General features: G+C 37.7%; 2 protein-coding genes across 6 annotated transcripts; one reads left to right on the forward strand and one right to left on the reverse strand.

Annotated features, from left to right (window-relative positions):
* The first annotated feature begins 1,794 nt into the window (after positions 1-1,794).
* LOC111268479 (mitochondrial inner membrane protease subunit 2) lies at positions 1,795-13,608 on the forward strand. Of its 5 annotated transcripts, none has more exons than XM_022847495.2 (6): positions 1,795-1,878; positions 2,880-3,063; positions 8,366-8,464; positions 8,566-8,670; positions 10,217-10,316; positions 10,745-13,608. In XM_022847495.2, exons 2-6 carry the CDS (start codon positions 2,968-2,970, stop codon positions 10,936-10,938), a joined length of 594 nt encoding a protein of 197 aa, XP_022703230.1. In that variant the 5' UTR covers positions 1,795-1,878; positions 2,880-2,967; the 3' UTR covers positions 10,939-13,608. The 5 variants fall into 5 exon arrangements, with proteins under 5 accessions (XP_022703230.1, XP_022703232.1, XP_022703231.1 ...); XM_022847497.2 differs by lacking the exon at positions 1,795-1,878 and adding an exon at positions 2,061-2,267; XM_022847496.1 differs by lacking the exon at positions 1,795-1,878 and adding an exon at positions 2,319-2,404.
* Positions 3,915-8,357, reverse strand: LOC147752373 (transient receptor potential cation channel subfamily A member 1 homolog). The gene is made up of 2 exons (XM_086971712.1): positions 4,714-8,357; positions 3,915-4,585 (listed from the first exon to the last, which is right to left on the reverse strand). The coding sequence occupies exons 1-2, from the start codon at positions 4,995-4,997 to the stop codon at positions 4,531-4,533; spliced, it is 339 nt and encodes a 112-aa protein (XP_086827838.1). The 5' UTR covers positions 4,998-8,357; the 3' UTR covers positions 3,915-4,530.
* Positions 13,609-19,261: the final 5,653 nt, after the last annotated feature.

Raw genomic sequence — 19,261 nt, forward strand, 5'->3', positions numbered from 1 at the left:
TAAAGACGTTCGGTAGAGTTTCTTTGCAGTAGCGCTTTTGGTCTGCCGTTAACCCCCGCTTCTAAACAACAGCTATGCTACTTATATTATAAGTAGTAGTGACTAATAACTTAGTGCTAAACAGTGTGACAACGGCAAGAAAAACAACATTCGGAGCTCTGTTCTACAATTTTTAAAACTTCTTCGAGCCCGGTTTTCCAAGGGAAATCCGCCGATTCAATTCGTGTTTTTTTTTTCGGAAATTTTGGGGCCACGTGCCGAGTATTTTATCGACCTCAATTTTAAAACAGATACCTTTGAGCCAAGCCTATAGACAGCTTTTGCATTGCGAACGGCCCAGACAGCTTTTTCTCATTTGAAGAGGCGACAGTACAGCTTAGCCTCATAATAAGAACGACTTGAGTTCTATGATAATGTACGTAAGTATGGAGGTTGCCAGTTTCATCTTGTTTTTAATTAAAACAGTATACGATATATTTGTTTTATTCTGTTCTTGCAGCCAATACAGTTCACTTTTGTGTCTACTATTTGTGATTAGTGCCACTTTATACTTGTATATTTGTCAAAAAATTATTATTATTATTAAATTTCCGTAAAAAAAAATAGGGTCCAATACGATTTCTAGCTTTTCATTCCGATATTTTGCGAGCCAAATCTACACAAGACACGTCGACAGAAAGAAAACGGAGTAGCGAGTGTACACATGCCTAGTAATTGCTATTTTCGTGCTAAATACCAGTTCACCGTAAAACTAGGTTATCATTAGGGCCGGAAGTGTTTAGTGAAGAGATAGCGCTAAGCAACGATATCGAAGCCTGTCGCAGAAGGAATAGCTAAAAATCTTGGCTGTGGGCCCATACTAAGTGAATGATGCCTTATAACATGCGCGACAATGATAATGAAATACAGTAACGAGTTAAGCTTACCTGTAAAAATTATAGGGTCACAAACATATTCGTTTCATACACGGTGAAGCACGGTTATACATGTACTGTGTGTACTGTTTCGAAGATCAATAAAACGAAGATTTTGCAAAAAATCAAACGAGATACACTCAAATTAGTGCTAATTTTCTTGATTTAACTGTAGATATGTAACAATTTGCTAAAGAAAGTACGTGTTGCTATGAAACGTAACGCCAGACGTTTGCATGCGAAATATATTCCTACAAGCTTTAGTAATTGTTGCGTATTTGAAGCTACGCTAGCCCATTGCCCATCGTACCATTAAGTAGCGGTGGCATTTAGATAAACAAGGAAATGAGACACTTTAAGGGCAGCATATTTCCCCTCAAATAGCTTTAGATTTGCTTGTGAGCTTTCTTGAATTGATTTCGTTGCCTATAGTTAAACAACCCACTTTGATATAGTGATATTTATGCGTTAGGGGCAAGTATTTTTAGGGAAACAGCTAATTCTATACGGATAGAAAAGTCTGTTTGAAGTGGCTCTTAAATAAAATGATGAACTCTAATTTTTATTTATTTTTAGTAATTACAATATAGTATTACAAAATGAAGAAATTCTTCGTGCCGTTTATGGTCAATGCAGCGTAACTACCATTTTATAAGTTTAAGTCGCCCCAACCTAGATTCGAATTTCGTTTTTTCTTTATCCTTTTAAAGCCAAAGGCTTAACCGTTCGGACGAAAGAAGCTTATTTAATTGTTGAATTTCATCAAACTTTAGTATTTTGAGCCTAGTCTCTTTATGAAAAGCCAGATTACCCTCTCCCCGAAATGAGTCGCCCACATGGATGTTTCTAATGTTATGCTAAAAATTGAATTCGTTCATTCACAGCATAGAGAAGAGAAAGAACATTATAGATGCATAGTGATTTTATTCAACGTTCCAGTACTTTCTACTACGAGTTAGTCCGAGTGAGTTAAACGTTAAAGAAAAAAAAAATTACATATGGGATTTCTTCCATATGATAGCCATTTATACAACTCGTATTGAAGAAAACATCGAAGTTTCAATTTCTCACAGTTTCTTTTACTCGTACCAATTTGAATCACCTACATTCTATGTGAAGCTAATTCTTATCCTTCAAATTTAACCATTGGTGCAGTATGTTCATAGTAGTTCCATTGAAATCGTTCTCTTTAAACGAGACGCGGCATGACTGAGATCTGCAGAGTCTGTCTGCAGTTAGTCATTCCTATTATTACTATTGTTATGTAGTAACACACTCAAAGGAGTAACACACTACAAGTGAGAGAACTTCCATAGGAAAGTTCTTTTCATCCTTTATCGTTCATCTATAAATGTGCGCATAATAATAACAACTATCACTAGAGGGCGTCGTCTTCTTCTAAATGTAACCTGCTGATATTTATATCATAAGGTTCTATGCGAAGGTTATAGCATTACCGAGAATAGCCGTAGTCACTGCCTCTCGCGTTTGTGAGTTTTGTATCGTTTATTCATCGCTCATGTGGAGACAATAGCGATCGTACTAGTGCGCTGTTATGTGAACGGACATTGACATTATTAGTAAGATGAGTTGTAAAATGATGTTTGTATGTGAGAGAACTACCCTGAGCTAGCTGAATCGCCAATGTAGTTCCTGAATTTCATTTTAAATGTATTTTATATGCTAGTTTTTCTCAGCTGCCAAGAATATTATCGCACAGTACAGAACAAATTATGCTCTTTCCCATTTCATTAGGGTCAAAGCTATTTAAAGATCCAAATTCAAAATCTTCAAACGCTACACGTAGGTGACGTTAATACAGGTACCGTGTTGTCAACTCGACTCATGATTTAGCCGTTTCCAATATCCATCGTGTTCGTTATGTATATATTGTTTTGTTGTTATGTATGTATTTTGGTAAACGGAAACTTATAAACAGTCCTCCGTTTTATCTCATTGTCGCAGGTGGCGAGGGTCTTTTGCTTGGGAGGGGTAGTGGACATTGTCCAGCGAGCTGCATCTATCCTTCGAATAAAAAATCAGTTTTTAAAGAATGGGGTGGATTTCATCAGGGCGCATCGTACGATTTGCGTCGTTTGCAATACCCGTCGGGGCAGTCTTTATAGACTGTGTCGCAGATCTGGCTCAAGTAAGTTAAATATATCACGTTGTTTATGGTTGGCCACACAACTGTATAAAGCAAAGCCATTTTGTAAGGCCGGTAAAGTAGCATCCGTCAATTCTAAAGCTCGTATCAGGTTTAGGGGTGTTATTTACAACTCATGTAAATGACGATTACATTGCAATTAGCTAATTAATTATGCATGTCGCTGACGTAGCGGTTTCTTAGAACCGACAGATTTATCTTGTCATTCGCATAGGGGCGTTGCGGAGGGCGGTCGTTTAAGATGAATGTTAATAAGTTGTCGTTAATTGCACGTCTGTTTTCTAAGTTGCTAGTTGTGTTTAATTATTAGGACAGTAGTTCTTAATAGGACTCTCTACTAATATGACAATACTCTTAAAAATATTTCATAAAATACATTATCGTTGATCGAGAGTATACGATGTACGGTGTACAATTCAATTATTAGGGCATATGCTAAGTATATAAGCATATATTGGGTCTATTACAGTGTAGTAATGTATTTAGTGGTTTCTACGATATCATATTTTAAGCTAGTTTCTTCACTGCTGAGATCTGCCAATTCGCACTACTTAACCATAAGCCTCCAATTTCAACGACCTAAAACACGCAACTTTTCTAGGAAATTATTATATTGTTACCTATTATGTAGCCAAATTAAATCCACTATTTGATATAAGTAAAGTTAGTAAATGTTATTGAAACCATTATAGCGAATAATACAGTGGGTCTGCTATTATTATTTCATAGCTCTAAACAAAGATCAGCTACCGTAAGTTTCGTTTTCTTTCTTTGTTTTGACAAAACGATGGATCTAGTATAGAGTATAAATACAAAGTACAAAATAACAGTATAAATGAGTTGAAAGTAATATCTAATAGTTTGAATCTATTATTATTTTTTATTGCATGACAATCGCTTGTGTACATAAATTGAATTATCTTATCTCTACGTATATGTAGCGCTGCTAACCGGTTAGAAAATTTATTCTATTATACATTCTTAAGATTCAGTAAACACAAATTAACTTTCTGACCGCATCTAACAACCAGACACGAGTATCATAGGGATGTCACGAACTCCTACCTGTCGCTTAAAATTGAATACTGGGGTGGACACCAGGGACAACAGTGACTAGAACCGTAACAGTTATCAGCCAGCGAAAGCGGGGTTTTGTGGGGTCAGAATTTTCCCTTGCTAAGTAGCATCCTATTACAAGGCCTTCGTCCTCCACGGTCGTTTGAGATTCTAGAGTTTTTCTTACTATATTCGTCTGACTCCTTGTGCCATTCGGTGGATCTTGAAAGTGTGAAAGGTGGTAAGCACACGGACGTTGCTATAGTACGAATATGAGCTATATATGAGCCATCGCCGGTGCATCTCGAAGACTGGCAACTGCCTTACCCATAAACGCCGGCCTCTTTATAGGCACCACATATAGAGGGGTGTCCCCGTCTTCATCCTGAGCATTTACTGAGGCCCCTCGTGTCCTTGTGCAACAGCCAGCAATAATGACGTTTGTAGACTAGTAGGGGCATGAAAGGAAAACATTAAGAAAAGTCTACCAATTAGCTGCTACATATTATCATTCTCTGATTTTTTACTAATTTCCCCTAAAACAAATAGTCATTCATGCGATTCTATTACAAGTACCGGTTATTTCGTATGTCGGGGTCGCATGGGTCCACGCCAAGGAATAGTTCGACAGTTGCTACATGTCCAATTAGCGCAGCTAAATGTAAAGCGGCGAAACCGTCATCTTTCTTGATGTCAATAACTTGACGTGTACATGCCAAGAGCTTCTCAACAGCGAAAGCACTGCCTTTTAGTGATGTGTGATGTAGAACATCGAACCCCATTCTATTCCGAAAGCTGAAATCGACACCGGCGATGTTCATCAATAAATCGGTGACATCTTCGTTTTCCTGCAATTGCATATCACCACTGATAGGAAATAAGTGAAAATAAATGCATGCAACACGCGTTCATGTAGCAGTTTGACGCTGAGTATATATATAACTCCATTTTACGAGCTATTTGCTATGTTCGACTTGGCCTACTCACCTTGCCGATAGCGTCATGTGGAACCGTATCCCCATACGTGTCCTGAGTATTGATATGTGAGTGCGTTTCCGAAACGAGCCATGATGATGTTGACCCAAGGCGGACGTATAGCCCAATAGAACACTAACACACTTCAGGATTTTTACATGCTGATAGAGCTCAGGAGGGACTGAAGGTACTTTAGAAGAAGCTAGAGACGTCTCCACATATGTAAACATGTTTTTAGGGTTTTCAGCGGGGTTTTTCTATGTGGTTTCAGTTAAAAGTTAGTTGACTGACAAAAGTAGCGGTGCTTCTTTGCTGGCTATTGTATAGCACCTGGCTTCGTATAGAACTATATAAAATGTGTCCATTATGTAATCGTAAAAAGGTGCTGCATTTACTAAGCATAAAAGGAGATAGCACTGTGAATTTTAATGGTGTAGCAATAGATTAATCTGTAAAATGCAGTACGAGACACGCACGAAACAAAATACAGGCAAAAATGCCGGGAGATTTCCAATAAATTTGGGTTTGCCGTGAACGTTGTGTAAAAGCTCTAGCATCCTTGGTTAGTGTTGCGGGTAAAGTATTTTTTATTTTCCTACATTACCATCTGCGCAGTTAAATCGATTTCGAGTACGTAAGCCTATGGTCCACCGTGTGTTTATTGTTTTTTTTTGCTATCTAGCGGTTTTCTGTAAATAACGAGATACGCACATTTCACGCTTAAGCCTTTTACATAGTCGGTGTACCTTATTAGGAGCGATTGCACAGTTTGTTTACTCTTCCCAGTCATAATACTGAAAATCTCGATTGATATGTCGTTACTATCCGAATCGGGCCCAAGTTTCTCGGGCAATCCTCATAAGCAGGTACATAATTAACATTACTAGGAATGTTACTTCAATGCACTCATTGACGTTAGTAAACATTACTTATATTCTTGTTTATTAGTACTGTTATTATTCGTATTTTATTAAAGCAATCTGGAATTAGTTTTACTCGACATTATTCAAGTCTCATACTAGTGCGGCCGCAACAGTTCTGCTTCTTCTCCACTTTACGTAGTCGTTACTAATTTGTGCTTCTGGTAGTGTCTGAATTTACGTGTCTGTGAGCTTCATGCCACTAAGACTAACGCCTCAGAAGACTTAGTTTAGCAATTTCGGCAAATCACATTAAATGACTTTGTCTTGTAGTCTGTACGGGTAAAGATAATTGTTTTTTCACTGTGAGAAGTCTTTTCTATTGGACTAGCTCAAGCAAATCTGGCAGAGGTCGAAATCGAATAAGTTCAAATTAGTTGGGCTGGAATGATAATTTTTTACTACGTGTTAGAGGTATACTCTTTAATTTTTTGTTTGCCCCAGCGCTGTAGGAGCTTCTGGACGGCCATATACCGGTCATTTGCATTTCATACATGATTTCTCTTTGACTTCTAAAATGAAATCAATAGTGGGCTATGTTTGCCCACCAACTGCCCTTTAAGGCATAGGGAACCCCGTAATCACATGGACTTGGGTTAGGGGAATAAGCAAACTGAAACCAGTATTAGATAATCCTTTGCTCAATCCGGGAAGTAATGGACGTGTAACGATGTGGTCTGGAGGTGTTATCAACTAACTGGACTGCATGCTTTCAAGTGGTGTGCCAACGGTCCCTATGCCTCTTGAGAAACTCAACATTGCAAATTGCGTATATGGTTTCACTTTCGGTGTGTATCTTACGGTATCAGATGGCCTTGAGGTCCTTTGCAAGTTCTATCATTACTAAACCTACTTGACACTTAAGTCGATCTCTCTTCGGCGTGACGCCATTCTTTCGTTTGGTCCTTTTCTAGCTGGCAGTTGAGATTGAACCATGTTTCGTCTATAGCGTTTCTATGCTCCAGGCAAGTTTTTTAAAATTAAAGTTCTGCAAAGTGCGGAATACATCACACGCATTTCTATTTGACATAAACTCAATTCACAAACAATTCATTTTTAATCAGTTTCCTCATTTTCAGCATTTGAATCATAAATCTGCAACACGTGAAACACCAACTTTTCCGATGGAACCCTTAGACATCAAGCTTTGCTTTCGTCGAAGGCCTCCTCGATTTCAGTAATGTGTTCTTGTCCTTCGGATTCCGGTAACTGGTGACCTCCTGGTCTCCCACACACCACTTTCCCTTCTCAAAACTTTTGCACCACTTTGTATTGCTTAAAGCTTCTTTGTCAAATGTCTTCTCCAATCTTCAGTGAATTTCCACAACACGATGTCAATGTGTTTCTGTCTGAACTAATTTTTTGTGAGCTCATTTAGTTTCAGCTATTTTCACTCGCAAGTTTCTCGAGAATTTGAGTATTTTTCAATCCATATTTCGTCTGTTAGTGGCGTGTAGTTTAAAAGTTATTCCATTTCAAAGCTCATCGGTTAGCAGCCTAATACTTGCCTGGTAAAATGGTTATATTTGGATGTCAGTTTCGTGAGTTAGATATATGTTAGTATTTGAGTATGTCTTTTGTTCTCATATCTCTAACGTAGCCGCACACCGCGTGTACACCGCATTTATGAGTAGACATCCATAGTTCAATTTCTTATGATAATTTGACCACGCCATAGAAAAAATCTTGCAGAATATTATAGTTTTTTTTGCATAAGAAAAACTGATCGTTAATTTTAATACCAACGTACGAAATGCTAGGGGTTTTTTTTCACTTAAGAATTGTCCTTTAAGTTGCACCTAATTAAAGACAGGTATTTCAACGCAATTTTATTGCGTGTGCTGAAAGTCTTATTTTTGACAGTAAAAATACAATTTTTTTCAAAAATCGTCGCTAACTTTTAAAAATCTGGGATTATCACAAATTGCTTTTAAAATCTAAAAAAGAAATAATTTTTTTTAATTTTTCAAATCTAAACTCTACTAAGAACCTACCGGTTTGCTTCATGAAAGTCTCTCTCAGATTTTTTGTAAACCACAATGCAATGTTTGTTTTTGATGCGCTTTGGAACGAGTTTTTTCAGTAAGTATTGCTAAATGAATTCTAAAATAAGTACTATTTTAGATAAATGCATCTAAGTCGCTCAAAGCAGAGAGTCCTGATCTAAGCCTAGCATCCTCTGCCCTCGACATGGGAAATCAAAGACCCAGTTTACTACTTTTGCAACGAAGGAGTGCCAATCTCTAAAGCGCCAAGATGGATTAAAATGCTTCTAGGACTTATATGAGTAGTACTGTCATAACCTTTTAGTTATTGCGCAAATTTATTTCCAGATTGTAGGTCGCTCAATGCAGCCCCTCTTCAACCCCGAACCAAGCGGATGGCTCGATGTTGTGTTACTTAACCGAACAGTCACCTTTGATTACAAACAGGTCTGTATGAGGTAGTCCTTTGTTTGTGTACAAACGTGCTGTTCTTTCTTCTGAACTAATAATGATTTCCATCACGTACCCCTTCTGCGACTCAAATCTAGATCAAACGAGGTGACGTAATCGCATTTATATCACCAAAGGATCCATCCGAGAGGTTAATTAAGAGAGTGATCGCTCTGCAGGGTGACGCTGTTCTGCCTCGTAAGGTACCGTATAGGAATCATTCAACTCCTTATGTATCAGGATACTTATAAACTCATATACTACATAAGTATTTTAGATTACGCTTGGCGCAACGGAGTATTTTCTTTAGGGGCGATCAGTGCCTAGTTTCTCCTGTGATGACGTTGAGTAGAAACCCTCTTGTGCTATGCAGCACAAAACTCGCAGTAATAATTACACTGTATGCTAAAAAAGTATGCATCTTTAGCGTATTGCCTGCGTGCTCACCTACGCCTAGCGCCGTCGATGTTAGCTGCGGCCGAGAGTCCTATCTGTTGATAAAGGCGCTTTAAATAACGGTAATATAAAATATTTAACGATAAATTTAGTGCTCAATAAAAATCTGCCGGAGTGGCAGATGTGAGAAGGAAACTTCCGGATAATTGCAGCGAGGGCTAAGTCATTGCAGTAACAAGGTTCGTCTTTGAGTATATAAACTATATACTCAGCAACTTTAACAATGGTTTTTATTTTTATTATTCAGAATATGGACTGGTATAACTTCTGTTAGCACCTTAAGCGCTTGTTTGAATAAGAAAAGTGAAGTTTCTGAGTATCCAGACTTCCCTCAGTTGGAATGTCTGTATAAAAAAAGAGCAAAGTAAATATAAAGAACTATATAAAGCACAAAACATTCTAACAATACACGAATTTTTCTTATACGATATTACCGTGGTTGAAAATTAACTTGGATTAGACAAACTGGTCGGAGCCTTTTAGAAAAAGCATTTGACACATAATACCCGTTGTTTATTGCACAGTTTTTAGAAGTGTATTATTCGTCCGAGAAATAAAATATTTGCTACTATAGGTAAAAAATTTGAAGTCGTTTCATTACAACGTTCTAATAAGGTTGTTGAAAGCTTCAGCATAAAGGATTTTTCCAGAAACTTCAATATAAAGAGAACTGCAGCATGGTGCCATACTTATTGGTATACATATAACTGCATTCTACGACACTCCGCTGAGAACCGATTCTAAGTCTGGAGCATTTAACAAGATAATCGCTTTAAATTTGAATTTTCAAATTATGTCAATGAAGGTTTTGCAGGGGAAGCTTATTCTTCATTGCGAAATGCCCATTCCAATTTGAATCCATTTATTTGGGTACACCACAGGTTTGAATACTCAATGAATTTAAGAATAGGGAGGATTGTTACATGATTACAAAGAGGTGATATTATTCCAACGCCTTTTTTTTTGGAAATTTATTCTACTCTATTCCAAAATTAAATGTTCTGAGAAGTAAGTAAGAGGAATAATACGAGTTTTTCAAGTGCTACTTCAACAGTGACAAAGTCCATTTGGAATTAAATGGTGGATCCTAGGAAATCATATATCAACGTTTACTATATTCATCATCATGTGTTATTTCTCCTGGAATTGTGTCTGCTTGCAAAAAAGGTTTCTGAAGCTCATGTATTGGATGCTAACAGAGCTATGCTATCTATGTTTAAGTGGTACACCGAATTAGTGCTATAAGGTGTGTATCTAGTTAGCTTTCTTATAAATTGATATTTCATTTTAAAGGGCACGAATGTGGTACGCATTCCACCAGGCCATTGTTGGGTTGAGGGTGACAACCACAAAACCTCGCTGGACTCAAACACTTTCGGGCCTGTTGCTATGGGTACGTGTTTACATTTAACTGCTATAGCCTTTGTTTGTGATCAATGTACAGTAATTGCGTTGTCCGTTTAGCGAGGACGTGCCCACAGTCGTTCAATTTTTAATTTGGGACTAGGTATATGTATATATGAATGTTCGAAGTGGCAATGTACAACGAGTAAACAGTTAAACCTAGGTGTTTAAATTGAGCTTGCAGACGATTAAAGTATCCATGTAATAGTAGTGCAGTTAAGCTAGTTGGTAGGTGTTATAAACGTAGTATATATCAAGCAAATTTTGCACTGATACAATAGCCCTGGGCTTCACCTTTACTTTCGTTTTACACGTCAAGGTCTCGCCTTCCGTCTATACAAACCGTAGTACATGTAAAAAACTTAGTAATATTAATCATGTTTTATCAAAGCTGTTTTTGCTTTATCCAATTCACAGGTTTAATGGTGGCAAAGGCTACACATATTGTTTGGCCTCCGCAACGAATAGCTGCAATTGAAAGTCGTCTTCCACCTGGAAGAGGTCCCGTTAGTAAACATCTCTGTCTCCAGTGCTTCAGCGAAGAGGAGTCGAGATTGCTTGGCGTCCAACACAACCCTGACGATCATGACACGTCGGATATTTTTGTATAGGAAAAGAATAGCAATATTATTGACCATAGTACAATTTATCAACCTAGATTAAATGAACTGAAAGCGCCAAACCTTATATAGGGATAGCAGCGGTCTGAGAGCCATGACCGATTATATATGGAGGCATTGACCACCAAACAGCATTGATAGATTTAGCCTGCACGTGTACTGTGAACATTGATTAGAGCCCTACTGCATAGAACACTTTTCAAGCCTTACAGCATAGAATGACATAACAAAGTAAGGTCACTCAATAGCATGGGCCAATTCTTAGTGTAAGTAGCTGAAACGACACTATTCGGCGCTAAGCCCAGCAAGTAACGATGTGACTGTTTAAACTATACTCGATAAACAAAGAAACACGGGACTGTTTCCTGTCAGACGTTTTTACAAAGTTTACAGTTGCAAAAGGACGATTGAGCACAATACGCAAAGCAGCGGGGTTGAGAATAGCGAACTGTCACCAGTCATGATGAACTATTTACAGCATAGAAAAACGCAAAGTCACTAATCGAATCAAGGCGATTCTATTTACCTTTACTTTGCCAGTGTTTACTTTGCCATTTAGAAGTTGGTACTAGTAGTTATAGTGGCCTTTCCGGTGACCTTCTCACCGGTGCAAGCCTACCTTCACCGAACTGCTGACAAAAAACTGTGTGGGCTCCACTCCCCAGGTTAGTCTGGCGAGTATAGACCAGATTGTGCCTACCGAGTTTATTATCTAACTTTGAACTGGTATAGAATTTGCTTTTCACATTTCAAAGGTCTAGAAAATCAAATTATTTCATAATGAAGGACATTTGCATAAACCTCACGAATAGGTAGAATTGCATCTGGTTCTGTTAATCAAATAAGAGTTTGTCTGTACGGGCCGACCATCCCAAAAACTAATAATGCCTAAAGAATAGGTAATAATTGGACTTAAAAAAGTTTTATTCATGTAACCTTTCCCGCGAGGACCTTACCAAAGAAGAAGAAAAAGAAATTACCGAGAATTTCTAAAAATATCTACGTTTTCTCATTGCTTAGATTCTTGGTTTTTCGAACGATCTAATATTTACGTAGAATATTTAAAGCTAATCTCAGTGTCTCTTTGAAATAGCGGAATGGTTGCGTAACGGAGTGGATCTCTTTTGTGGAGAAAAGTGGTTGGGCTTTCTGTAAGGAAAACGAACTTAAAAAATAAATATAAAATGAAGATAACAGCGAATCAATTCAATAGGAAACATACACGGTTTCGGAGCGAACCTAAGCCATAATAGCTACCTTACAGCCAAATTGATATTATGTTCCAACCTACCGGATGGTGTAGAAGCAATATGAGATACCCCGTTTGCGTTTGCAGTATCGTAAAACACATGATAAGCGATTAGTTCTGTACGTGGGGACTTTTCTATGACACCACTGAAGCTATTGCAAGACCCCGAGCCTGCCACTTACACTGCATAAATATTGTACGTTGAGATTAGTATTTCAGCTTTATTGGAAGTTATATATACACGTGAAAAAACGCTAGAACTTATTTGTTAAAGCTGTGCCGATTTCATTGTGCTCATCTGAGCAGGTCTGATGTGTGCCTAAAATTCGAAGTTGAATAGCGTAGCTTTTGGCTTTAACTAACAAAAGTAGAATTTTGAGTTAGGTTCGGTAATCAACCTAGCTTCCTATTGATATGCGCTTTATTTAAGACCATTTGGAGCAACTATACGGAATCATTTGATGTTTTAATTTGTTGAAATTTGTTAGTCCCTTGTATAACTAAAATTGACTTTGTAGATGATCGGGCAGGAATGAAGAATATCGCACATATTGCCGCAAGGATTTTCCTTGAAGGACACATATGCGAAGGTGGGTTTTTATCGAGAACCGCTGATAAAACGCGATGTTGCAGGAGTTCGACACATAGGGGCAACATAATCGCATTAGATTTTAATTAATAATTCATAATTGTGATAATATTCATTACATACATTTCATACTATCAATTTATTGCTTTTCACCGTTGAAGCGTAAATATCATTGCAATTTCCATTTGAAATATCATATTCAAGTTGGCGTTTTATCGCTGGCGGCAAGCAAAAAACCATTAGCGATTAAATCGGAGCTATGCAGGTTGAGCCCTATCAATACATTTATCAGATGTGTTGAGCAGTTCTTGTTGGTGTTTACATTCATTGCTTGAATTTGGCGTTGGTTGTCCCATCATGAATAATAATTATACGGTTCCCTCTTTTGAAAATTGTAATAGACACAATATTGTGAGAAAAAAAAAAAGGTAGAGCGATGTGGTCCGCCAGTTTATCGCTTGATAAAATAGCCAAAGATTGATATGAATGTACATGCACGGAGGCATTAGGTACCTAATACTATATGGGAAAAATAGTTTATTTTGCGTTGGTATCAGACGTTGGGCCTACAGAAAGATGCCTTTATTCTGTTGGGCTTACAAGTGATTGTAATGGGTCGACGCATGCATCTTTGAACAGCAGTGTGCTATGTACACGTTAGGTGCAATAATATTTAAAGAAGTTGTAGTAATGCATAGGTGCAATCTGTAAATACGCAAATCTGCATACGCGAAGAATTGTTGCCTTCAGATGAAGTCAAATATGAAGTAATAGGATTGTGAGAAAATAAATTTTTTTTTTTTAAAAGAATCATCATTTTGTAGATTAGTATCTTTATTTCAGCGGTGCTTACTTCGTATATGTTGTTTTGAGTGTATTTTGTTCGCGCAATGGATTTGTTGCTATTAATCCTGCCACATTTTGTTTGATCCTTATGGTTCCATGTGGTAAACGAGTGGCAGAGAAGTGCCGTAGATAAGATTGATATTATAAAAGCAAGACAAGGCTAGGGGAGCGCAAGAACGGTACTAAGGCGAGGTATAGGTGTATCAAATCAATGAGTACGATTAAATGGTTGGAGTCTCATATCGGGTATTGCCATTGGGCATTGTTCAAGACTAAGCTATATTAGTCATTATTCGAGTTATTTACGTATCTATTACTCTGACGCGCAACTATCGACAAAGATTACGTATGAACCAATGGCCTGAATGACCTGAATTTTGCAAAACAATGAATGCAGACTGTACAAAAGTATTGCCCCAAAAAACGTGACAGCACCAAACATCATAGGATTTAGTCCTTCCATAATAATAATAATAATAAGATTGTCACAAGATCCAGTGAACGACAACATTGTACCCTTATTTCCTGCAAATAGAAGAACTGAGGACTTCGCAGATAGAAACCCACTACCCGACTCATGTTATTTCCCGAAAGCTGAACGGGGTCCAGCTTTAGTTCTTCCTAGTAGTTCTTCTAGTCTTTCTCTAGTTCAGTTTGACGAGTATACATGTAAAATGTATCGTTTTTAGTACATTTAAAAGATTAAAAGTGACTGATGGAAGGTATTATACATACGAGTGGTCTAGTTACACCCGAATAACATGTAAAACACCAAATTGCTCTTAGATGCCTAAATGAAAGAAAAACGTTTCTGCATAAAAGTCTGAATATCTTGAGAGGTGTCTATTAAATGCTTTCAGAATATTTAGGGAAGCGAAAAGTCGAATCTATTGGTAATATACAGCCTCTTGGTCATGTAGGATCTTCGCAGCCCGAATCGGGGAAATACATTTTAATCCAAAAACACTCCGGAAAAGGTCAGACATCAGCAATATTCTTAGTACATATGGAGAAGCGCAAAGATTTTCTTACCTTTCCTCTTTTATCTAAAGATTTTCAACCGAGCCATGTTTGACAATAATATAAATCAAATAACGTAACAACTTGACGACAGATAACGAATCTGAAGTAACGCCATACGAATGAACGCATGCCGCTAATAAATTCCGATAGATACAGAACTAATAAAACCATGCGACCCAGGTTGTCGATTATAATTTTATTATCTATTATTATATTATAGTGATATTATCTATTATCTGTAGCGGAAAAAATCTCTAAATACAGATTCAAATCACTAGATTTGAGTGGTTATATTTGAAACGGAATAGTAGGGCTCAATTTAAATAGGTAGTCTTTGTCGTTTCCAACAAACCTACGAAGGGTCATACAACCCTTGCTTTATTAGTTTGTTGCAATGCCAAATCTTGCAACGCTATGGCAAGGGTTTTATTTATTTTTTTTATATTAATTTAGGAAAAAGAAAAATATATAATGAAAGCCAATTTTCTTTTCCATTACTAGTATCGCAATACACAAATGGGGGCCTTATAGAGTAACGCAGATCCGAATAAGTTTTTCGCAGAAATTTCTACCATAATATGTATCATAGAATACTTAATGATTAGTTCGATAACTTGATATCAGTAGATCGTTTCAAATATTGATTATCGTCCTGTCCACGATTTGGTGCTGGTTTCTGTAGCAAATATACAACTCACATATATATATATATATATATATATCTACAATTAAAATTTGCGATAGTTGAAAAATTGAGGAAATCCCGTTAAAATAATTGAAAATTAAAACGGAAAAACCTACCTTCGCCCGCCTGTCACGTACTGCATGCGTCCTGTTCAATTACATAGTTACAATTAGAGCATGAGGCTCGGGATATGTCTTGAGTCGTCCTACCTTTCCCTTTAGTTGATTCGTAATCTACCAATCTAATGAGAGAAGTCTTCCGTACACGCCATTAGTTTCGAATTCTTGAAATCGGAGTTGCTATACCTACCATCGCTGACTCGCTGCGTTATGTAATATCTCCGAGAAAATCGATGCGGAAGAAAAAACATTTCAATTAGAAGCTTAGTGGAGATAGACTAGCAGCTGCTGTGTATCGACCGAATTAGAAACGTTTTCTGATGACAATTCTATACTTGACTATAACATCTTAACATTTAAAACTATTCGGTCCTGAATGTGCTCGACCGGTTTTGTTTCACAAGAGTTTTTGACGATTTCGACAATACAGAATCGACAGCCTGCTCCCTATTTCTCGATCCGCTCTTAAAACGGCACAGTATAATCTTACTATAGCATCAAGTAATAGCATCAAAACAAATGGCTGAATGTTGTTCAACTGATCTAGGCATAACTAAATTACTCACGGATTCGCCATTTGTAGCGATGCTCCTAAACCGTAGCTGTATACTCGTACGTTGGTAGCGAATACCCTTGAGGCGTCTTACAGGATACGAAGGTAATCTTGTCCTGAACAGAAGAAACTAGGGTATACCTGCAAGGGACGACCTGGATCACAACTACAATGTCAGTCGAAAGTAGATATGCCTATCAAAGAATAAATCAGTAAGTAGCACCAAATATCGAATCTCCGTCCTGCTTCGTTTGTTGAAAAATAAAGACAGTAATAAAGGGTCACATCGATGTTTATTGGTATGGATGAAACCTTATGCATAAGTGGCACCAGCGGCTTCATTACCTGTTCTGAGTGACCTCATACGGCGAGTAAGGGTGAGAATGTAGAAAAATCAAAATGATTCATGCTAGAAGATCGCCCAACCGCCCTCAAACAGCTCCCAAACGTATCAGAAATCTCACACAAGTCTCTCGATCGAACACATTGGTGCCGAGAAGGCCTATAGCATGGATTGTGCCGAAGGGCCTGAATTTTTAGCAAATGCATATCTTTCAGCAACTGTCCTAAAAGAACCTTAACGCGCTTATTTGGGTTAACGCGTCACTACAGTTGACGAGGCGCGAGTGTAAGTGAATAATATGAAAACAGTAGCACAACTGTCTAGGCATTGTTTTGAGAGTGAACTTAAAGTAGAAAAAACTGCGAAATCCACCCCAAGCACCGATCTCCTCCTCCTTGTCACCGTATTTTTCAACTACTGAGGCACATATAATATCTTTTCTAGCTTTAAAAATTAATCAATTCATACTAGATGGTCGTTCTGATACTAGGGAGTATTTCCGAGAAGGAAGCTCGCGTGATATTTTTGGCCAACGCAGGCCTGAATCCTGGGAGAACAGGATCGTTGGTTTTTCACCGCGATAATGCATCGATTCATAGGTCGCTACTTATATCGCGGTCTTTGTAAAGGAAGTTGATGTTTGATCTAATCCCGCGCGACATTCTTTCTTTCCATAACTCAAAAAACACCTGAAAAAAGAAAAGTTTGAAACGATGGAAAAATCTATATAAAAAATGAAATCGAAGTTAAGGTTTCTCTAAGGTAGTTCTAAATAACCGTCTCGGGTTTCTTTTTTCCCGCTTTTTCTCTGAAAAGGGAAATTTTGCTTTAGCGAATAAGTATCTTCGCTGTAAAGTCCACGTAACGCGTAAAGCAATTTATTTTTCTACAAGAAGAGCGGCTGGGGTTCATGGCTACCATCGAGTTTGAAGACCTTTTCCAAACTGAAAAAGGCGCAGCACACGTGCATTGAATACTCCTAAAATTACTTTGAAGCCCACGACTGGGATTTAGACGACTGTATACAGTTTACATAGAGCTAAATTTTCGATGCTTTTTTGATCTTTTAATATATACTTGTTGTATCCGTAATTAATAGTGGTTGTTTGTGCTCTATATTCAATAGACTTCAGTCTTCAGTGTTTTTTGTCGTGTTTTGTCTCTTACGTGGGAAGCGATGGGTCGACGCGGCAACGACGTCGATGACGACGCTGATGGCGTCAATAATGGTGTTCTTGCAAGCTGTTTCTAAATCGCTATCTGCGCTTCCGGTCGTTGCTGTCGCTCAAAGCGTATTATTACATATTGCTTGCCCGTATCTCTTAGCTTTCGGCCGGTTTCACGTGCCCGGGTAGGTCTCGTTGCGTCGCTGCGCTGTTATAACGTCTAATCCAGCGCAAATAACACACTCGAATTACATGCTTGGTGTCTAGTATACGGTACCTTATTTTCATGCGATACGCTTTTTATTCTAAGGAGATCTAGATAGCTTATGTACTGATTAAGCGCTAGCCTGAGGATACGAAAGAAAGATGGCTTTTGCTGAACATTAGTAGTCGTGCAAATTGATACTAAATGATTAAAACAGAAAATATATATTCTGGATATCTCTCTAAAAATCATTAGAAATGTACTATGCCCCTATATATAGAATATCAGTTATATACTCGATTATAATAATAATGATTATGAATGGTATGGCAACCACGCAGTTTTTAAGACTTTGCCTAAACTATAATCTAGTTTATGATACGCTGATAGGGTAGAAGCAAAATAATACGCAAATAACTCATAAACGGAACGCCGTTGACTGATGTGATGTCCAATACTCCAATTTTTCATATAAATAAGACAGTTTCATCATTTAGCCTTACTGTTGCCTAAATCATGATCTGTAGCGTACAATTTTAAATTTGGTTCTTATGGCTCTTATTGACCGAAAAAATGAGAAAAATGATGGAAACGAGAATAAGCAAGCAGAACTGGTGAATGATCAACCCGTATATACCACTAGACTCGTCAGGAGCAGGTACTCTAGAAGTATGTTGTACATTTATATTTCAGCAGTGTAGGAAGCCATATTCGAGAGAATGTTTTCTTTAACCTTAGTTACCGAGGTTGCCTTGTAGATACTTATAATATTGCTAAAAAAAAACACATATAACAGTCAAAAAAAGAAAGGACTGTAGAGACTGCCCAGCAAGACTGAGACAGCAGAGAGTACTATTTATATTTTGCGAGGTATACAAAAAGCCAATTCTCTCTTATGAAATTTAATTGATATATCTTGTTCGAATGCATCTTGTATATGGACATACGCGAACTTGGCTGACCTATAGGCGCTGTAAAAATTTCGCTTTTCCCTGCGTACCGTCCGAGGTTATCCATCGAAACAACCAGCATATATTTCGCACGTTCGCGTTTAGCCCTAGCGTCTGTTTTCGTTACAACTCGCTCTAATCGACGTCTCCAGAATATTTCGAACGCCCAACTTTCGCCTTGCCGCGAAAACCTAACCGCGACCATAGGTTTGGCCTGAATTCGTTTCGATGGCACTCGCATCGACTTCATCAATTATGCGAAAATAGAAAGAGCAAAGGACGATTGTCCGACGGAAAATCTTCCACTGACGAAATGTTAAGCAAAGAAAATGGAAATTAAGAAGACGCAGGCGTATAAGATCAAAGGATACGATCAAAAAAAGTAGCATAGATGAATTTTAATCAATTTTGTCCGCCTCTTTTTTCTGGTAGCCATCATCTCCGTTTATGTCGCTAGCATCGTCAAAATCTCACTAGAAAATATCATTCCACACACATATACCCTAATTAGCAAAATAATAAAATAACGATATATATATATATATATATATATATGTACCGCTGTAGAATGCAAACAAAGTCAACC

The sequence above is a fragment of the Varroa jacobsoni genome, unplaced genomic scaffold (assembly GCF_002532875.2).
Source record: "Varroa jacobsoni isolate VJ856 unplaced genomic scaffold, vjacob_1.0 scaffold_1291, whole genome shotgun sequence".
Taxonomy (NCBI): Eukaryota; Metazoa; Arthropoda; class Arachnida; order Mesostigmata; family Varroidae; genus Varroa; species Varroa jacobsoni.

What these genes read in the sequence shown, in the direction of transcription:
- LOC111268479 (XM_022847495.2), top strand. Translation starts at nt 2,968, where the DNA reads ATGGGGTGGATTTCATCAGGGCGCATCGTACGATTTGCGTCGTTTGCA. An exon ending in TCACCTTTGATTACAAACAG is followed by an intron (nt 8,465 to 8,565) that starts GTCTGTATGAGG and finishes ACTCAAATCTAG; the next exon opens with ATCAAACGAGGTGACGTAAT. An exon ending in TTTCGGGCCTGTTGCTATGG is followed by an intron (nt 10,317 to 10,744) that starts GTACGTGTTTAC and finishes TCCAATTCACAG; the next exon opens with GTTTAATGGTGGCAAAGGCT.
- LOC147752373 (XM_086971712.1), bottom strand. Translation starts at nt 4,997, where the DNA reads ATGCAATTGCAGGAAAACGAAGATGTCACCGATTTATTGATGAACATC. An exon ending in CCCGACATACGAAATAACCG is followed by an intron (nt 4,586 to 4,713) that starts GTACTTGTAATA and finishes TGCCCCTACTAG; the next exon opens with TCTACAAACGTCATTATTGC.